General features: G+C 45.1%; 1 protein-coding gene across 7 annotated transcripts in view; it reads right to left on the bottom strand.

Annotated features, from left to right (window-relative positions):
- Positions 1-16500, bottom strand: part of Bptf (bromodomain PHD finger transcription factor) — a 129270-nt gene that overhangs the window by 4965 nt on the left and 107805 nt on the right. For 6 of the 7 annotated variants that reach the window (XM_042702572.1, XM_042702577.1, XM_042702573.1 and 3 more), the window contains 3 exons: positions 13995-14323; positions 8586-8778; positions 7228-7312 (listed from right to left, as the gene is read on the bottom strand). In XM_042702572.1, the coding sequence (XP_042558506.1) occupies positions 7228-7312; positions 8586-8778; positions 13995-14323 (607 nt within the window). Of the gene's footprint in view, positions 1-7227; positions 7313-8585; positions 8779-9506; positions 9681-13994; positions 14324-16500 lie in introns of all 7 variants that reach the window. The other variant, XM_042702575.1, reaches the window with a different exon arrangement.

Genomic DNA, 16500 nt, shown 5'->3' with positions numbered 1-16500 from the left:
ATAAGTTCCTGGAACCAAGACTCTTGAGGGTTTTTTGTGTTGTTGTTGTTTTCCCTAGAGACTGGAACTTGAACCTAAGTATCTGACTCTTCCTCATTGGCTGGCAATCTATCGCCAGAGCTGAGCCTCCAGCCCCACCTTTGAGGCTTCATTCTAGAGGCTTCATTACACATCAGTCATAGTGATGAGCTTCACCTCCCCTTTCTCCTTCCCAGAGGTTGGAAGGTGGAACTGAAAGTTCCAGTCCTCTAGTCAGGACTTGGCCTTCCTGGTAACCTGTCCCCTTCCTGAAACTGCTAGGAGCCCCCAGCCACCAGGCATCTCAAGCCTTCAGCACACACATCACCTGCTGTGTGCCAGGAAATGGATGCTGGCCAGCTTCCTCATATTATGGGCGGGGGGCACCCAATGATAGCGGCTTTGCCTGCCTCTCATCTGTACGTAATATTACTACCATTGTGTTTATTCCTATCATCTACTGTCATTACCACCATGAATGGGTACGTTAGTATGTCCCAAACGGAAGATAACTATCTAAATGAATGAAAAGACAAGACCATGTAAAGTCTGGGACAAGGATTTTTTTTTTTAATTGTGAAAATACTGTACAGAGGGGTTACAATTACATGGGCAAGATAATGAGTACATTTCTTATCAAGCATTGTAGCCTCCTCCTTTGTTTCCCCTTCGCATCCTCCCCCTGCCCCCCTGGGACAAGGATTTTTTAAAAAGAGGTTTGTTCACATTCTAGATTACCACTTTCTCTTCAGACGTACACTGCACTTACAAGCTCTTCCCTGTAATTAAAAGCAAAAGCATCTTCACAGCACCCAGGAGTTTTTTTTAAAAACCCGATCAAAGGCAAAATTGGGAAAGTGCTAGAATGTACTTTATAAATTGCAAACTAGAATGTACTTTATAAATTGCTGGCTTCAAACAGTGATTCTCAGATCTTAGCCTTCCTTAGTAGCTAGAATTACAGGTATGAGCCACTGGTGACCAGCCTGCACTGATTTTAGGGTCTTGCTTCTTGCCTGAGTCCATACTAGACCCTGACCCTCCTATCTTCATATCGTAGCTGGACTGACAGGTGCAGGCCACACCTTTCTTCTTCCTTTGAGATGGGAGTCTGGCCTATTTTGCCTGAGTTGGTCTGGAACCTCGATCATGTCAGTCTGTCAAGTAATTGGGATAACAGGCTTGCACCATCATAGCACCCAGCTATTGGTGAACGTTTTGCCCAGGCTGGCCTTGAACCATGATCCTCCCAATCTCAGCCTCCTATGCAGCTAGGAATATTATAGGCATAAGCCATCATGCGCAGATTTGTAATACCACCCGTTTTTTTTTTCTTCTTTTGTACTGGTCCTGGGGCTTGAACTCAGGTGCTTTCCTTGAGCTTTTTGTGTTCAAGGCTAGCACTCTACTGCTTGAGCCACAGTTCCACTTCTGCCTTTTTGGTGGTTAACTAGAGATAAGAAACTGAGGGGCTGGGAAGGTGGCTCAGTGGTAGAGCGCTTGCCTTGCATGCTTGAGGCCCTGGGTTCGATTCCTCAGCACCACATAAGCAAAAAGAAAAAAGCCGGAAGTGGCACTGTGGCTCAAGTGGTAGAGCGCTAGCCTTGAGCTGAAGAGAATAGGGACAGCGCCCAGGCCCAGAGTTTAGGCCCCATGACCGGACCCCCCCCCCCCCCCAAAAAAAAAAAAGAATCTGATGGATTTTCCTGTCTGGGCTGGTTTTGAACCGTGATCTTCAGTTCTCGGCCTCTGGAGTACCTAGGATTACAGGCGTGCACGACCAGTGCCCAACTGTAATATCCTTTTTAACAAACTCATAAATTTAAGCATTTCCTGAGTTCAGTGAGCTAATGAAGGGGAGTCTAAAGAAGGGTTGTGGGAGCAATGATTTGCAGCCTGACAGAATAGCCTGAGAATAGCTGTTAGTAGGCTTATGTTAAAATTTTATCTTTTAACAACCTAGACAAGGAAAGTGTTTGACTTTTCATGTCTTAAAAAACTAGCCTGTATTTTTTCTGAGTTTAATATGTGCTTTGCCCATTCTTCTCTTGGGATATCCACACTGTTGTCGTTATTATTATTATTTTGTTATGTGGTAGATAGTGGTGGTCAATCTCACATTTTATTCCATCTCTGTGACAGCTACATTTGTACACCAACACCAATAGTATGTAAGACAGTGTGCTAATTTCTAGTGCTTTTCAAGAGTACAGAGAAAAGACTACAGACATATTTACTGAAATTGGCTCAATTTCTTGAAGTATTGTTTTTCTTTATACTTTTTTTTTTTGGGTCCGGTCACGGGGCCTGACTCTGGGCCTGGGCGCTGTCCCTCAGCTCTTCAGCTCAAAGCGAGTGCTCTACCGCTTGAGCCACAGTGCCACTTCCAGCTTTTTTCTTTTTGCTTATGTGGTGCTAAGGAATCGAACCCAGGGCCTCATGCATGCAAGGCAAGCGCTCTAGCACTGAGCCACCTTCCTAGCTAGCACTGAGCCACCTTCCTAGCCCCTTTCTTTATACTTTCTGAGACAGTTCAGCATATTTAGCTAAGGTTGTCTTGGAACTTGTTATGGAAACTAGGTTTGACTCAAACTCATGATTTTCCTGACTTAGCCTCTCAAGTATTGAGATTACAGGTGTGAACCATCTTGCCTAGCTTGAAAGTGTAAAAGTGTGTGTGTGTGTGTTTATTGGGTGTGCGTCTTGAACTCTGGGCCTGGGCGCTGTCCCTGAGCTCTTCAGCTCAAGGCTAGTGCTCTATTACTGGAGCCATAGCACCACTTGTGGCTTTTTCTGTTGATGTGGTGCTGAGGAATCGAACCCAGGGCCTCAGGCATGCGAGGCAAGCACTCTACCACTGAGCCACCTTCCCAGCCCAGAAAGTGTATGTTCTTATTTAAAGTTTTACCAAGAATATATTTTAGTGTAACAGGGTTAAGATAGAGAAATAGAAAAGCGAGAGAAACATTTTGCACTTCTCATGAAGGCAACAGTAGTTAAAGATTCCTAAAGTATTTTACTTAAGCATATGAAGTATCGATACCCTATGACCAAGAAATAAATACAGGCAGATGTATGAACAAAGACAATACTGTGTTGATTATATAAGCAAAAGCTACATACAAATAATAGCAAAACAAATTAATGGGAGAGGGAAATAAATTATTTTAATTTTATTTGATTAAAAACAATGTTGGAGCCAGGTGATTGTGGCTCACACCTGTAATCCTAGCTACTCAGGAGGCTGAGATCTGAGGATCATGATTCAAAGCCAGCCCAGGCAAGAAAGTCTATGAGACTCTTATCTTCAATGAACCACCAGAAAATCCGAAGTGGTTGAGCTATGGCTCAAGTGGTAGAGCACTTGCCTTGAGCTGAAGAGCTCAGGGACAGTGCTCAGGCCCAGAGTTCAAGCCCCATTACAAAAAAAAAAGGTTGGTCAGGTACCAATAGCTCATACCTGTAATTCTAGTTATTTAGGAGGCTGAGATCTAGGAGTCCAATTTGATGCCACTCTGGGTAGATTTGTCTGTGAGACTATATTCTCCAAATAACTAACAAAAAGCCTGTCTAGAGGTGTGGTTTCATTAGCTGAGCAAGCAAATTGAGTGAACGTGAAGCTCCTAGCTGTATTTTATTTATTTATTTATTTTTTGCTGGTTCTGGGGCTTGAACTTAGGGCATGGACACCGTCCCTGAGCATCTTGTGTTCAGGGCTAGCATTCTACCACTTGAGCCACAGCACCAATTCCAGCTTTCTCTCACTCTTTCTTGTTGGTCATGGGGCTTGAACTCTGGACCTGGGCACTGACCTTCAGCTCTTCAACTCAAGGCAAGAACTCTAACCTTTGAGTCACAGGGCCATTTCCAGTTTTCTGAGTGCTTTATTGGAGATAAGAGTTTCACAGAGGCTGGGAAGGTCTTGGCTCAGTGGTAGAGCGCTTGTCTTGCATGCATGAGGCCCTGGGTTCGATTCCTCAGCACCACATAAGCAAAAAGAAAAAAAGCTGGAAGTGGTGCTGTGGCTCAAGTGGTAGAGCGCTAGCCTTGAGCTGAAGAGCTGAGGGACAGTGCCCAGGCCCAGAGTTCAGGCCCCAGGACTGGACACACACACACACATACACAAAAAGAGTTTCACAGCTAGGCTGGGTTCAAAGACAGCCTGGGCAGGAAAAGCTGTGAAACTCTTTTATTTATTTATTTTTTTTGTCATGAAGCTTGAACTCTGGGCTTGAGTGCTGTCCCTCAGCTCTTCAGCTCAAGGCTAGCACTCTACCACTTGAGCTACAGCGCCACTTCTGGTTTTCTGGTGGCTTATTGGAGATAAGAGTTTCACGGACTTTCTTGCCTGGGCTGGCTTTGAACAGTGATCTTCAGATCTCAGCCTCCTGAGTAGCTGAGATTACAGGCTAGAGCCGTTAGCACATGGCTAGCCTTTTCTCCTTATGTGGTACTGAGAAATCGAACCCAGGGGTTCATGCATGCTACGCAAGCACTCTACCACTAAGCCACATTCCCAACCCCTATAATTTAACTAATTAATTAAGTCAGTTGTGGGGCCTGAACTCTGGGCCTGGGCGCTGTCCCTCAGCTCTTCAGCTCAAGGCTAGCACTCTACCACTTGAGCCACAGTGCCACTTCCGGCTTTTTCTGCTTATGTAGTGCTGAGAAATTGAACCCAGGTCTCATGCATGCAAGGCAAGCACTCTACCACTAAGTCATCCCAACCCTCCCTGTAATTTATTTATTTTTTATTATTTATTTATTTTTTTTGTCGGTCGTGGGGCTTGAACTCTGGGCTTGGGCACTGTGCCTGAACTCTTCAGCTCAAGCTGAACGCTCTACCTCTTGAGCCACAGCACCACTTCCGGTTTTCGAGTGGTTTGTTGGAGACAAGAGTCTCACAGACTTTCCTGCCCAGGCTGGCTTTGAACCGTGATCCTCAGATCTCAGCCTCCTGAGTAGCTAGGATTACAGGCGTGAGCCACCAGCGCCCGGTACCTGTATTTATTGTTAATTAGAAGAACTTATTACTTTTAATAAACAGTAGTTGTCAAAAAGGGAACTACACAAATCTAAAATATGTGAATGCTGTACTTGTTTAGTCTTTAAAACCAGGAGTACAGAAGAAAGTATTCAGTCACTTGACTGAAAAGATGTTTCAGTCAAGGACGGCCCTGTGTAAGAGTGTGCTACTGTAAGAGAACATCCCCTGGGGATGTCACAGCCATCTTAATTGTACCAATATGTCTGTACAGTTAATATGGGAATGATACTCATATAACAACAAAGTTACCTAATGGCACAGTGTTTAGAAATGTACCTTATTGCTGGGCGCCAGTGGCTCACGCCTGTAATCCTAGCTACTCAGGAGGCTGAGATCTGAGGATCATGATTCAAAGCCAGCCCAGGCAGGAAAGTCCATGAGACTCTTATCTCCAATGAACCACCAGAAAACCCAAAGTAGCGCTGTGGCTCAAGTGTTAGAGTACTTGCCTTGAGCTGAGGAGCTAAGGAACAGTGCCCAGGCCCAGAGTTCAATACCCACAACCAACAAAAAAAGAAAAAAAAGGAAAAAAAAAAAGAAATGTACCTTGTCATTAAGCTCCTCATGACTGTGTTTTTTTTTGTCGGTCGTGGAGCTTGAACTCTGGGCCTGGGCGCTGTCCTTGCACTCTTCAGCTCAAGGCAAGAGTTCTACTGCTTGAGCTACAGCACTACTTCTGGTTTTCTAATGTTTATTGGAGATAAGAGTCTCATGGACTTTCCTGCCCGGGTTGGCTTTGAACCGTGATCCTCAGATCTCAGTCTTCTGAGTAGCTAGGATTACAGGCATGAGCCACTGGTGCCCAGCTGACTGTGTTTTTTGAAGACCATTTCAACTGTGCCCTTTTTTTTTTCTGGTCCTAAGGCTTGAAGAACTCTGGGCCTGGCACCATCCCTGAGTTTCTTTTGCTACTACTTGAGCCACCGCTCTAATCTTGGCTTTTCTGAGTAATTTATGTGAGATAAAGAGTTTCATAGACTTTCCTGCCTGGGCTGGCTTTGAACAGCTGGTCTCAGCTTCCCAAGTAGCTAGGATTACAGGCACCTGGCTAATTTTTCTTCTTTCTCTCCTCTTCAAAGTTGCCATCAAACACAAACCTCCTCATTGGGTACCGGTGGCTCACGCCTATAATCCTAGCTTCTCAGGAAATCTGAGATGTGAGGGTCATGGTTCAAAGCCAGCTTGGGTGGACAAATCTATGAGACTCTTATTTCCAATTAACTAGTAAAAAAACCAGACTTGGAAGTATGGATCATGTAGCAAGCAGGGTGCCAGACTTGATGCAAAAGCTAAGGGAGATGATGAACATGTTCCTTAAGTTCAAGTCCAGCCCTAGTCCCACCATTCCCTCCCACCAAAAACAAACACAAAAACAACCTACACAAGCACTGATAGGTATTCATCTTAACATGATCAGTTATATCATTTCCCCTCTGGGAAATGAATCTATAGTCTTAGGTCTGTATTGAGGAAGAGATGATAGGGAGGAGGAGATTCACTGGCTTCATTCTTTCACAGCTGCATAATACGTCATTCATATACCACTGTCTTAGCTACTCTTCTACTTATGGCTATTTAATTCATTCCCGCTGTTTTGGAATTATGAACATTGTTGCCTTGAATATATACCATGGCGGCCCGAACTCAGGGCCTGGGCGCTGTCCCTCAGTTCTTCAGCTCAAGGCTAGCGCTCTACCACTTGAGCCACAGCGCCACTTCCGGCTTTTTTCTTTTTGCTTATGTAGTGCTGAGGAATCAAACCCAGGGCCTCATGCATGCAAGGCAAGCGCTCTACCACTGAGCCACCTTCCCAGCCCTAGGCCCTGTGAATCTTAAGGAATGAAACCTTGACTTAGAGCAAGTACATGTACTCTTGAGTTACTTTCCACAACGACCATACTAACATGTACTTCCACCAGCCTGGTCAAAATATCCTCATGCTCAAGGCTAGTGCTCTACCTACCACTTGAGCCACAGCACCATTTCTGCCTTTTTCTGTGTACGTGGTACTGAGGAATCAAACCCAGGGCTTTATGCATGCAAGGCAAGCACTCTACCACTAAGCCACCTTCCCAGCCCATTCATGGTGTATCAATTTTATGGGTGGTAAAATAGCTCTCGAGACTTCTCAATGAAGTTCACTTTCAACTCAAAATACTTACCCATCGGCTCCTTAATCACACGATAATAATCTGGTGCATCATTAGGGTCTACTGGTTCAAGGAAAGGCCAAGCCATCTTATGGGCCTATAATAAAACAGACATCACTGTCAGAAATACAGACTGGAGGGCGAGACCAAGTAGGGGTGGGTGAGGGTGGGAGTGTTGTATGTATGTACAGAAATCACCAACATGGAGGTGTCCTCACCAGCCTGACCGTGTATAATTAATGTACGTCCCCCAAATCTTTTACTCTGGGCCTGGGCGCTGTCCCTCAGCTCTTCAGCTCAAGGCTAGCGCTCTACCACTGAGCCACCTTCCCAGCCCGTCCCCCAAATCTTTAAAAGAACTCAATGTTACTTCAATTTTTCACGTTCGTTACCAAATAAATACACCGTTTAGCTCCAAGAGTGAGTTTTACATGCGCGGATGGACTATTTGCACTGAGGTGAGGGAGGCAACTCTAGGCTGCTGGGGGGAGGGGGGGTGGTGGAGGGGGGCGGGACACGTGCTCAGGACGCTGGCTGGGCCGCCAGCTGAGTGCAGCCGCCAGCTAAGCGCTGTTGGCACTGCCTCATCTTTGTAAAGCCGGGGTGGATGGGCTCACAGTGCGTCACAGTGACCACTTTCGGCTAATGAGGTGGCAGAGACGAGAAGTTAAACAACACTCAGCCACAGTGAATTCCCCTTCTCCTTCCAGTTCTTCTAGTTCTCATGTTTCAAATTATAGCAGGAGGAAAGTTCCACTCTAGTGCTCTGGGTATAGCTGGTGAACACTCCTGAATGATGCCAACAATGCCTAGCCCCTTTAGTTTTTAACAAAGGGGTGAATAAGCAAACTTGAATCCAACTGTTTTCTAATCTGTGCCGTGAGATTAATTTTCTTTTTCTCTTTTCGTCGGTTGTGGGGCTTGAACTCAGGGCCTGGGTGCTGTCCCTAAGCTTTTTGCTCAAGCTAGTATTCCTACCACTTTGAGCCACAGTGCCACTTCCAGTTTTCTGGGGGTTCACTGGAGATAGAGTTTCATGGGCTTTCCTGTCTGGGCTGACTTTCAACCGCAACGCTCAGCTCTGAGCCTCCTGAGTAGCTAGGATCACAGGTGTGAGCCACGTGAAAAGTTAGCAAAAATCAGTGAGGCACTTCAAGTGATAGATCAGGTAAACAACCATGGAGGTGGCATGTGGATATGGTAAGCCTCCCAGAACTGGGGTGTGTGTGTTGGGGGGGGGGGGGAAGACTGCGGTGTGTCAAGCCCTTCGCCCTAAGAGCTGAGAGCCAGCCACTAACCACATTCTCCATGACGGGAAGTTCAAACGTGACCCACGTGGCATTTTCAGTGCGTCCCAGGAGGCGCCTCACCTGCAGGGAGCGGAGCACCCGCTTCAAGCCCTCATAATCTTTCTCTGTCAGCGGCGTGAGCACGGTCATGGCATCTTCCGTGGACTGGCACTGCGGACAGACATACTCATCAATGAGCTCTGCCTCACTCTGCAAGATGCCAACGCAACGCCCATGGTACCAGTTCTGACACCGATCACAGCCAATGTAAAATCTGGAAGATCCAAAACAAAAGTGAGCTCCGAGTGGACAGGATAACTTTGCATCTCATCATTGACTTTTACAAATAACAAAACATGCAACTGAAAACTTAGTAAGCCCCAGGATATAAAAGTTGTATTAGGATCGTTTTACTAGTCTTGAGGTTGAAATCCAATGGGTCAATTTAGTACTTTTGAAGTTAAGAATAAGCAAAGTTTATTATGAACATTGTATAATATTGGAGAACCAATTTGAAGAAAAATGTAAGACATTTAATTGATTTTTTTAAAGCCCCAAACAAAATAAAACCAAAAATCTTTCAACTAATACCATTTCAAGTGGGAGTTCAGAATCCTGTAAGCTAATAGCAATGTTTCAGAGTTTATACATAATTAGTGTTTTTCTCTCCTACAATTTAAGTGCCATTTCAAACACTAAGTCCAAATAAGTCAGGCTGTTTTAATCTCATTAATTTCTACGTTACACATTGAAGAATCAATTCTACTACTAAACCACATTTCCCCCAATGTGTCACAAGCATTCAGTATGAGGCAACATAAATTTTGAAGGGGAGGTAAAGAGGAGAAAAGAGAAAAAAAAAATTGGAAAAGAATTTGTAATGTAAGTGTATAATATATGCAGAAAAAGATCTTGCTTTTTATTTTTAAAATAAATAAGTAAACCAGTCAGAGCAATGTGGCTTCCTACATTATTAAATATGATGCTCTTATCAGAACTCACTGTGACTCATCATAAGGTGTTCTGCAGATACAGTACAATTCCTCACTGCTGCCCTCTTGTGCCCGTTTACAATCATTACAGATGTACACATCCATTTTCTTAGCCTCCTTTTCTGTGATGCCAACACATTCTCCATGATACCAGTTAGTACAAAGATCACAGCCAATATAGAACCTAAAAGTATTCACAATGAAAATGACAATGTAATTGTCATTTTTGAGCTGCATAGTACTTAAATCTGTCTTCCCTACCCGGATTCTCTTTCTTACAGGATAATTTCTGCCATGAGTCGCCTAAACACCCTGACTCCAACCATTCTACCAGTGGCAAACTCAGCATCTGATGCTGGATCAGTGTGGAAAAAGAAGTCACTCACATTGATTTCAACAAACATATTGTTGCGTGAAATATGGGTGTTCTAAAACACACTGGAGTTAAAAAAAAAAAAGATGACACACTGATGGTAATGGCTTCCTCTTAATGAATGTGTGCGAAAGTGTAACAGGCACAGAAACCAGAGCCAAAGAACCACGACTTACATCTGTCAAACCTATGCCACAGAAGCCACTCCAATAGCAGGGCTGCTTCTCAGATAGGTTTGAAAATGTATCTCACAATTTAAATTTGAGGCAAAAAAAAAAAGAAAATCAAAAACAAAGCGAAGCGCAAACACCAAGTGAAAGTTACACCACGAGGAACATGCGTGTCATCCAGGTGTGAAGTGGTCAGACGTGACGTGAAGCAGGAAAAGGAAAAGGGTACATGTAGTAATTCAATTCTACCAAGTTTTCTACGTTTATAAGCATCAAGCTATGACCTAATTCAAATCACCTCATAGTGGATGATGACAGACATGGGCGATTGGGTTAACGTGTGCGGCTGGCTAAAGGGGAGAGGGGCCAGGTTAATCAACTGCTTAGGAGATGGGAAGGTCTGTTGAGTCAAAAGCAAGGGCCCACCATGGGAAGAATGATGGAGGCATGCTTCTCCTGCAGGAGTGTACAGGAGCAGACCTCAAGGCTTCTGGGATGCTATCCCCTCAGTGGGCGTGTCCATGAGTGTTGGCTCCTGCTGTGCAGGATCACCACGCCAGTGACTCTTAAGTGTTCCCCCGCACAGCCCCTGGCCTGCCCCTGGCATCCTTCACTCTGCCCGGGCATCTCTGGATTCACCTGGAGGAATGCAAGCCGCCTCCTGCCTCAGGGAGCAGTACAGGCCTAGGGGTTTATTCTATTCTTTCCCTTTGGGATTCCGACTCTTATGCGCTAATCTCTGCTGGGGTGGGGAGGGGGGGGTCTTCTGGGGGTATTTTTGCTGTGTTCTCTTCAGGGTGGTTGGTGAGCTATGTATGCAAGGGCAGGACTTGAATTTCCATTTTTTAGCTACTCTTCCTAGATTCTTCCACCTAGGCTGGCTTGGTATGATAGACTATGAACTACTACTGAAAACACAACAAGTTATTTCAACTAGTACAGGGAGTGGATGAAGCTGGGAGGCTGGAATGGCGAACTGAAAAAAGTATGATATATCCACAAAGTAATGAGGCACCTCAACATGAGCACGTGTACAGGTGTGCCTCATTTTACACAACTCAGGCTTCCCAAAAAAGTTTGTGCAAAATGAATTTCTGTGATTTGAACACTTGACAGAATTGAGGCCAAAGAAACCCCCAAAGCATCTCTTTCATAGAAAGGATCGCATGCTCTTTTATCCCAGGAATCACTTCAGTGCGTGTTGCGGAAGTGAGGCACACGGCAGCAGACCACCGCAGTGGACAGGCTCCACTTTCACACTAGGGACAATGTCTACTGTGGCAAAACGATGGAAGGGGAAGAGATCTGAACGGATGCGTGTTTAACACAGCGAACCAACCAGCAAAGGTTTCATCAGGCATTTGCAAACAGGCGATAATTTAGACAGTGCCACCAGAGTAATTTCCTACGAGATTACAAACGCAATTAGACCCCCCAATTAGACATTAAACATTCCTATTCCCAAATTTCTTTCTTTTTGGAGACAGGGTGTCATTATGTAGCCCAGGCTGGCTTTGAACTCTTGATCCTCCTGCTCCAGCTTCCTAACTGTTAGGAATAGTTGTGCACCACTGTTTGGCTCTACATTATTTTTTTCTTTGTGCCAGTATTGGGGTTTGAACTCAGAGGCTTGCACTCTCACTTGGCTTTTTTGCTCAAGGCTGGTATTCTAGCACTTGCGCCACACCTCCACATTTGGCTTGTTGCTGGTTAAATGGAAGAGCTTCAGGGACTTTCCTGCCTGGAATGGTTTCAGACCATGATCCTCCAATCTCAGCTTCCTGAGTAGCTAGGATGACAGGTATGAACCACCAACATCTGGCTAAAAGATTTTTTGTGTGTGTGTGCTGGTACTAGAGCTTGAACTCAGGGCCTGGGTACTGTCCCTTAGCTTTTCTGCTTGAGGCTAGAGCTCTACCACTTGAGGCACAGCTCCACTTCTGACGTGTGTGTGTGGGGGGGGAGGGGGGGAGCCTGTCCTAGAGCATTTTTGCTCAAGGTTAGCACCCTACTAGAGCAGTTCTACTTTTGGCTTCTTGATAGTTAACTGGAATTATAAACTTTCCTAGTAGGGCTGGCCTTGAACCATGATCCTCAAATTTCAGTCTCCTGAATAGCTTACAGGTGTGAGTCATCAGCACCCAGCTCACATCTAGTTGTTTTTGGTGGTTAACTGAAAAGTTTCATGGACTTTCCTGCCTGGGACAACTTTGAACTTTGATCCTTAGATCTCAGCCTCTTGAATAGACAGGATTATAGGTGTGAACAAATGGTGCTGGCTAAATGCTTTTTCTTTCTTTCTGGCCTGGGGCTTGAATTTAGGGACTGGGCACTATCTCTGAGCTTTGGCACTGAGGCTACCATTCTACCACTTGAGCCACACCTCTACTTCCAGCTTTTGGGTGATTAATTGGAGATGAATCTCATGGACTTTCCTGTCTAGGGCTGGCTTCAAACTTTGATCCTCAGATCTCAGCCTCCTGAATAGCTAGGATTACAGGTTCAAGTGAGTTACAGCACCCAGCGACTAGTATTGTATGTTTATTATTATTTATTATACAATTATATATATATATGTCCCCCATCCCACCCGCCTCATGCTGATCTTTGCAGTTGCACTCACGGCTTGGGTGCTGTCCCTGAGCGTTTTTGCTTATTGCAAACACTTTACTACTAGAGCTGCAGCTCTACTTCTGCCTTTTTTTTGGTGATGAATTGGCGGTTAGTCTCATGGGCTTTCCTGTGCAGCTGATTTCAAATCAAGATCCTCAGGTTTCAGCCTCCTGAGTAGTTAGGATTATAGGCATGAGCCACTGGTGCCCAGCAGTAATATTTAAAAGCAAAGTTTAATATTCTTTTTAGTACAGTAAAAAATATGTACCATGGTTACTTGTTGCTTGGAAAACTGGGCTTACAAGTAGTATAGTGGTGCATAATCCCAGCACTTGGGAAGCTGAGGCAGGATTATAAGTTCAAGATAGCCTGGTTACATAGCAAGTCCCTGCCTCAAGGGGAAAAAAAGTAGTGTACATTTTAATGTCTCTGAATACTTAGCTGAATGATAGTAATGACCAAAATGTAAAACAATATAAAGACTATCTCTAAAATCTCATTTACTGAAGACACAACTGTCAAAAACAGCTTCCAGCTGCTATAGTTATCAATTTTTTATTTTTTGTTTTTGTTGGTTGTGGGGCTTGAACTCAGGGCTGGGCACTATCTCTGAGCTCATTTGCTCAAGGCTAGCGCTCTACCACTTTGAGCCACAGCTCCACTTCCGGTTTTCTGGTGGTTAAAGTCTCATGGGGACGTTTCTTCCCGGGCTGGCTTCGAACCGCAATCCTCAGATCTCAGCCTCCTGAGTAGCTAGGATGATAGGCGTGAGCCACTGGCACCCGGTCACTTATCAAATTTTGAGTCTTATACTTGAAGAAGGGTAGAAGGAACATTTTTTTTTTGTATTTTTTTGGCTTTTGTTCCAACCAAGTAGGTAGAAACTTTTAACAAAAACATTTTTTTATCCCAATATAAAAAAGGAGAATTGCTTATAATAAAACCCAGAACGATTCAAATTTGAAGCTGCTTGCGCCATTCACATGTGGGTGGGATGGAGTTCTGGGCTCTGGGCTCTCGCGAAGGCAGAGACCAGGCTTGTGTATGGGAATGGAGGCCCAGCAGGGCTGGAGTGGCCCAGAAAGAACCGGAGAAAGCAGAGGAGCAACAGAAAGCTGGTTTTTGACAGGAAAGAATACGCCAAAGGACAAAGAACTGCGAACCTGTGAAATAGCACTTTACTTCTGGTGCAAGACTGAGAATAAGCACCTGCCCCAGAGACGGAACTTTATTACCCTCACAGTGGTTGTCGTGTACACTGTCACCAGTACATGCCTTTCCTACACCTGCCAATTTAACAGCTAAACTTAAAATAAACTAGAGCTCAAAAAACTCTACTCACTTAGATTCATCATAAGGCGTTTTACAGATACAATAAAGCTTTGTGTCCTTCTTAGTTTCCTTTGAGGTAGTAGAGATCACTTTCTTTTTCTTGGACTTTGAGTTTGAGTCTTTGTCCTCCTCCCGCTTCCTCTTCTGGGAAGCCGCGGGCGGGGGCACCGGGAGGCGCGGGGGCTGCAGACCGGGGACAGCAGGAGGCGAGGGCGGAGGGGCTGTGGGGGGTGGCGCGGCCGCCGCCACAGGGGGTGAGGGGGCCGCTACTGCACTGGCCTGCGCCACCTGCGCCATGTCCTTCTCCTTCTTCATTTTCAGGTCTCTCCTCAGCTCTTCCTGTCGTAGAGACACAAGGCAAGAAAATCATTAGAATTATTTCCATGCATGACCTGGACAAGGCCATCAAGTAGCTCCATGGTCATTCTGATGTGAGAGGGGTTTTGTTTCCTGCCTGGGCTGGCTCCGAACCTTGATCCTCAGAACTTAGCCTCCTGAGTAGCTAGGATTCCATGTGTGCACTGCCGGCACCCCCACTTCTGATGTGAGAGTTTTAGGAATGCCCAACAAGAGTTTTCTTACTCTATGCCTTAAGTCCAATCTCAACCAGCAGAAATAGAAAAGGGTCAAGCACGGAGAGACTGCTAGATCTACTCGAAGGAGCCTCAAGTGTGAAAGCCCACCCCTTCCGGCTGGAGCCTGGCTGTGTCAGTGGAGGCTTGGGTGGGATTTCAAGTGTCCTCCTCATTGACTGCCTCCCCCCCCCCCCCATTTTGTCCTTATTGTAAGGAACTGAATAGGAGTTTCAAAAGGTGGCGTGACCAGCACAAAGTAAACCTAGAGGCAGATTTGCCTTGTTAATGGCACTCCTATGTCTGCTGGGAGAGGTGAGGACAAAACACACTAGTTTCTCAATAGGGGTTTTGCCACCAATTTAACTGTAAACTAACTGAGGCAGAAAGAGCTGCAGGTGTGCCTTCTGTGGCGCTTAGCAGGCAGAAGCCTCTGAGTTCAAGTCCCAATACAGCCTGCCCTGCCCCCCCTCAAGAAAAAAAAAAAAAGGTCAGGCACAATGAATGGCTCATACCTGTAATCCTAGCTACTAGGGAGGCAGAGATTAGGGGGGAGCTTGTAGTAGAAGTTCAAGGCCCATCAATGCAAAAAGTTTGAGACCCCAATCTCAACTAGTAATAGTTGGGTCTATCTTACACATTGGAAATGTAAGGAGGATCAAGGTCCAGGCTGGCCTGGGCATAAAGGTAACTGAAATACAATACTGGCAAATTTGCTGAAAACACTGTAAATAGCTTTTTGGTGTTGGTCCTGGGGCTTGAAATTAGGGCCTAGGCACTGTCCCTGAGGTTTGGTTTTTTTCTCCAGGCTAGCGCTCTATCACTTGAGACTCAGTTCTACTTTGGGTTTTTTTTGGGGGGTATATAATCGGAGATAGGTATCTCATGGACTTTCCAGCTGAGCTTTTTTTTTTTTTTTTAAAGTTTTAAAATTTTTGTTGGTTCTGGGGCTTATACTCAGGACCTGGGTGCTGTCCTTGAGCTTTTGGCTCAAGGTTAGTGGTGCTCTACCACTTCGAGCCACAGCTTCACTTCCAGCTTTTTGGGTAGTTTATTGGAGATGAGCATGTCATGGACTTTTCTGTTCTGGAAGGCTCTGAACCACAATCCTTAGACCTCAACCTCCTGAGTAGCTTGGATTATAGGTGTGAGCCACTGGCACCTGGCTATAACCTGTTTTGATTGAGCAGCTATCAATGCGACGTTCTCTCTAACACCAAACATCAAATAACATTCCTTACTATTTTATTAAAACTGATAGCGAGCCAATGGCTCACACCTGAAATCCTAGCTACTTGGGAGGCTGAGATCTGAGGATCCTGGTTCAAAGCCAGTCAGGGCAGACAAATCTGAGGGGTTTTGTTTTTGATAAATCATCAAAAAAGTTGTAAATGGAGGCATGGCTCAAGTAGTAGTAGAGTACCAGCTATGAGTGAAAAAGCTGAAAGCTCAAGGCCTAAGTTCCCACTACTGGCACAAAACAAAAAAGAAAATGGAGTTCATTTTGCAGAGTCCACAATGCTTCTAATGGCACCAAAGCCTAGCAGACAGCATCGAGAGTCTATGTGGACAGGGCCAGGGCATTTTCCTGTTTTAGTCAAAATAAAAACGAAAAAGAACCGTGGGTCCAAGATGTTAAGTCTCTTACACTATTAAAAACTGGCCTGGCTGGGCACCACTGGCTCACACTAGTAATCCTAGCTATTTAGGAAGTTGAGATCAAAGAATCAAGGTTTGAAGGCACACAAGTCTCTAAGGCTCTTATTTCCAATTAACCAGCAAAAAACTGAGCTAGAGGACTGGATCAAGAGGTAGAGTACCAGCTCTGAGTAGAAAAACCCAAGAAAGTGAGGCCTTGATTTTCAGCCGTGGTATGGGGGGAAACAAAAATAAACAAAGCAAAACCCCACCCTGGCAAAGTGTTCCTGTTTGGAAACACTGATT

Source organism: Dipodomys spectabilis, unplaced genomic scaffold (genome assembly GCF_019054845.1).
Source record: "Dipodomys spectabilis isolate Male_0828 unplaced genomic scaffold, ASM1905484v1 ptg000329l, whole genome shotgun sequence".
NCBI lineage: Eukaryota > Metazoa > Chordata > Mammalia > Rodentia > Heteromyidae > Dipodomys > Dipodomys spectabilis.
Note: the sequence above shows the minus strand (reverse complement) of the source record. Positions and strands in the feature narration are given on the sequence as shown.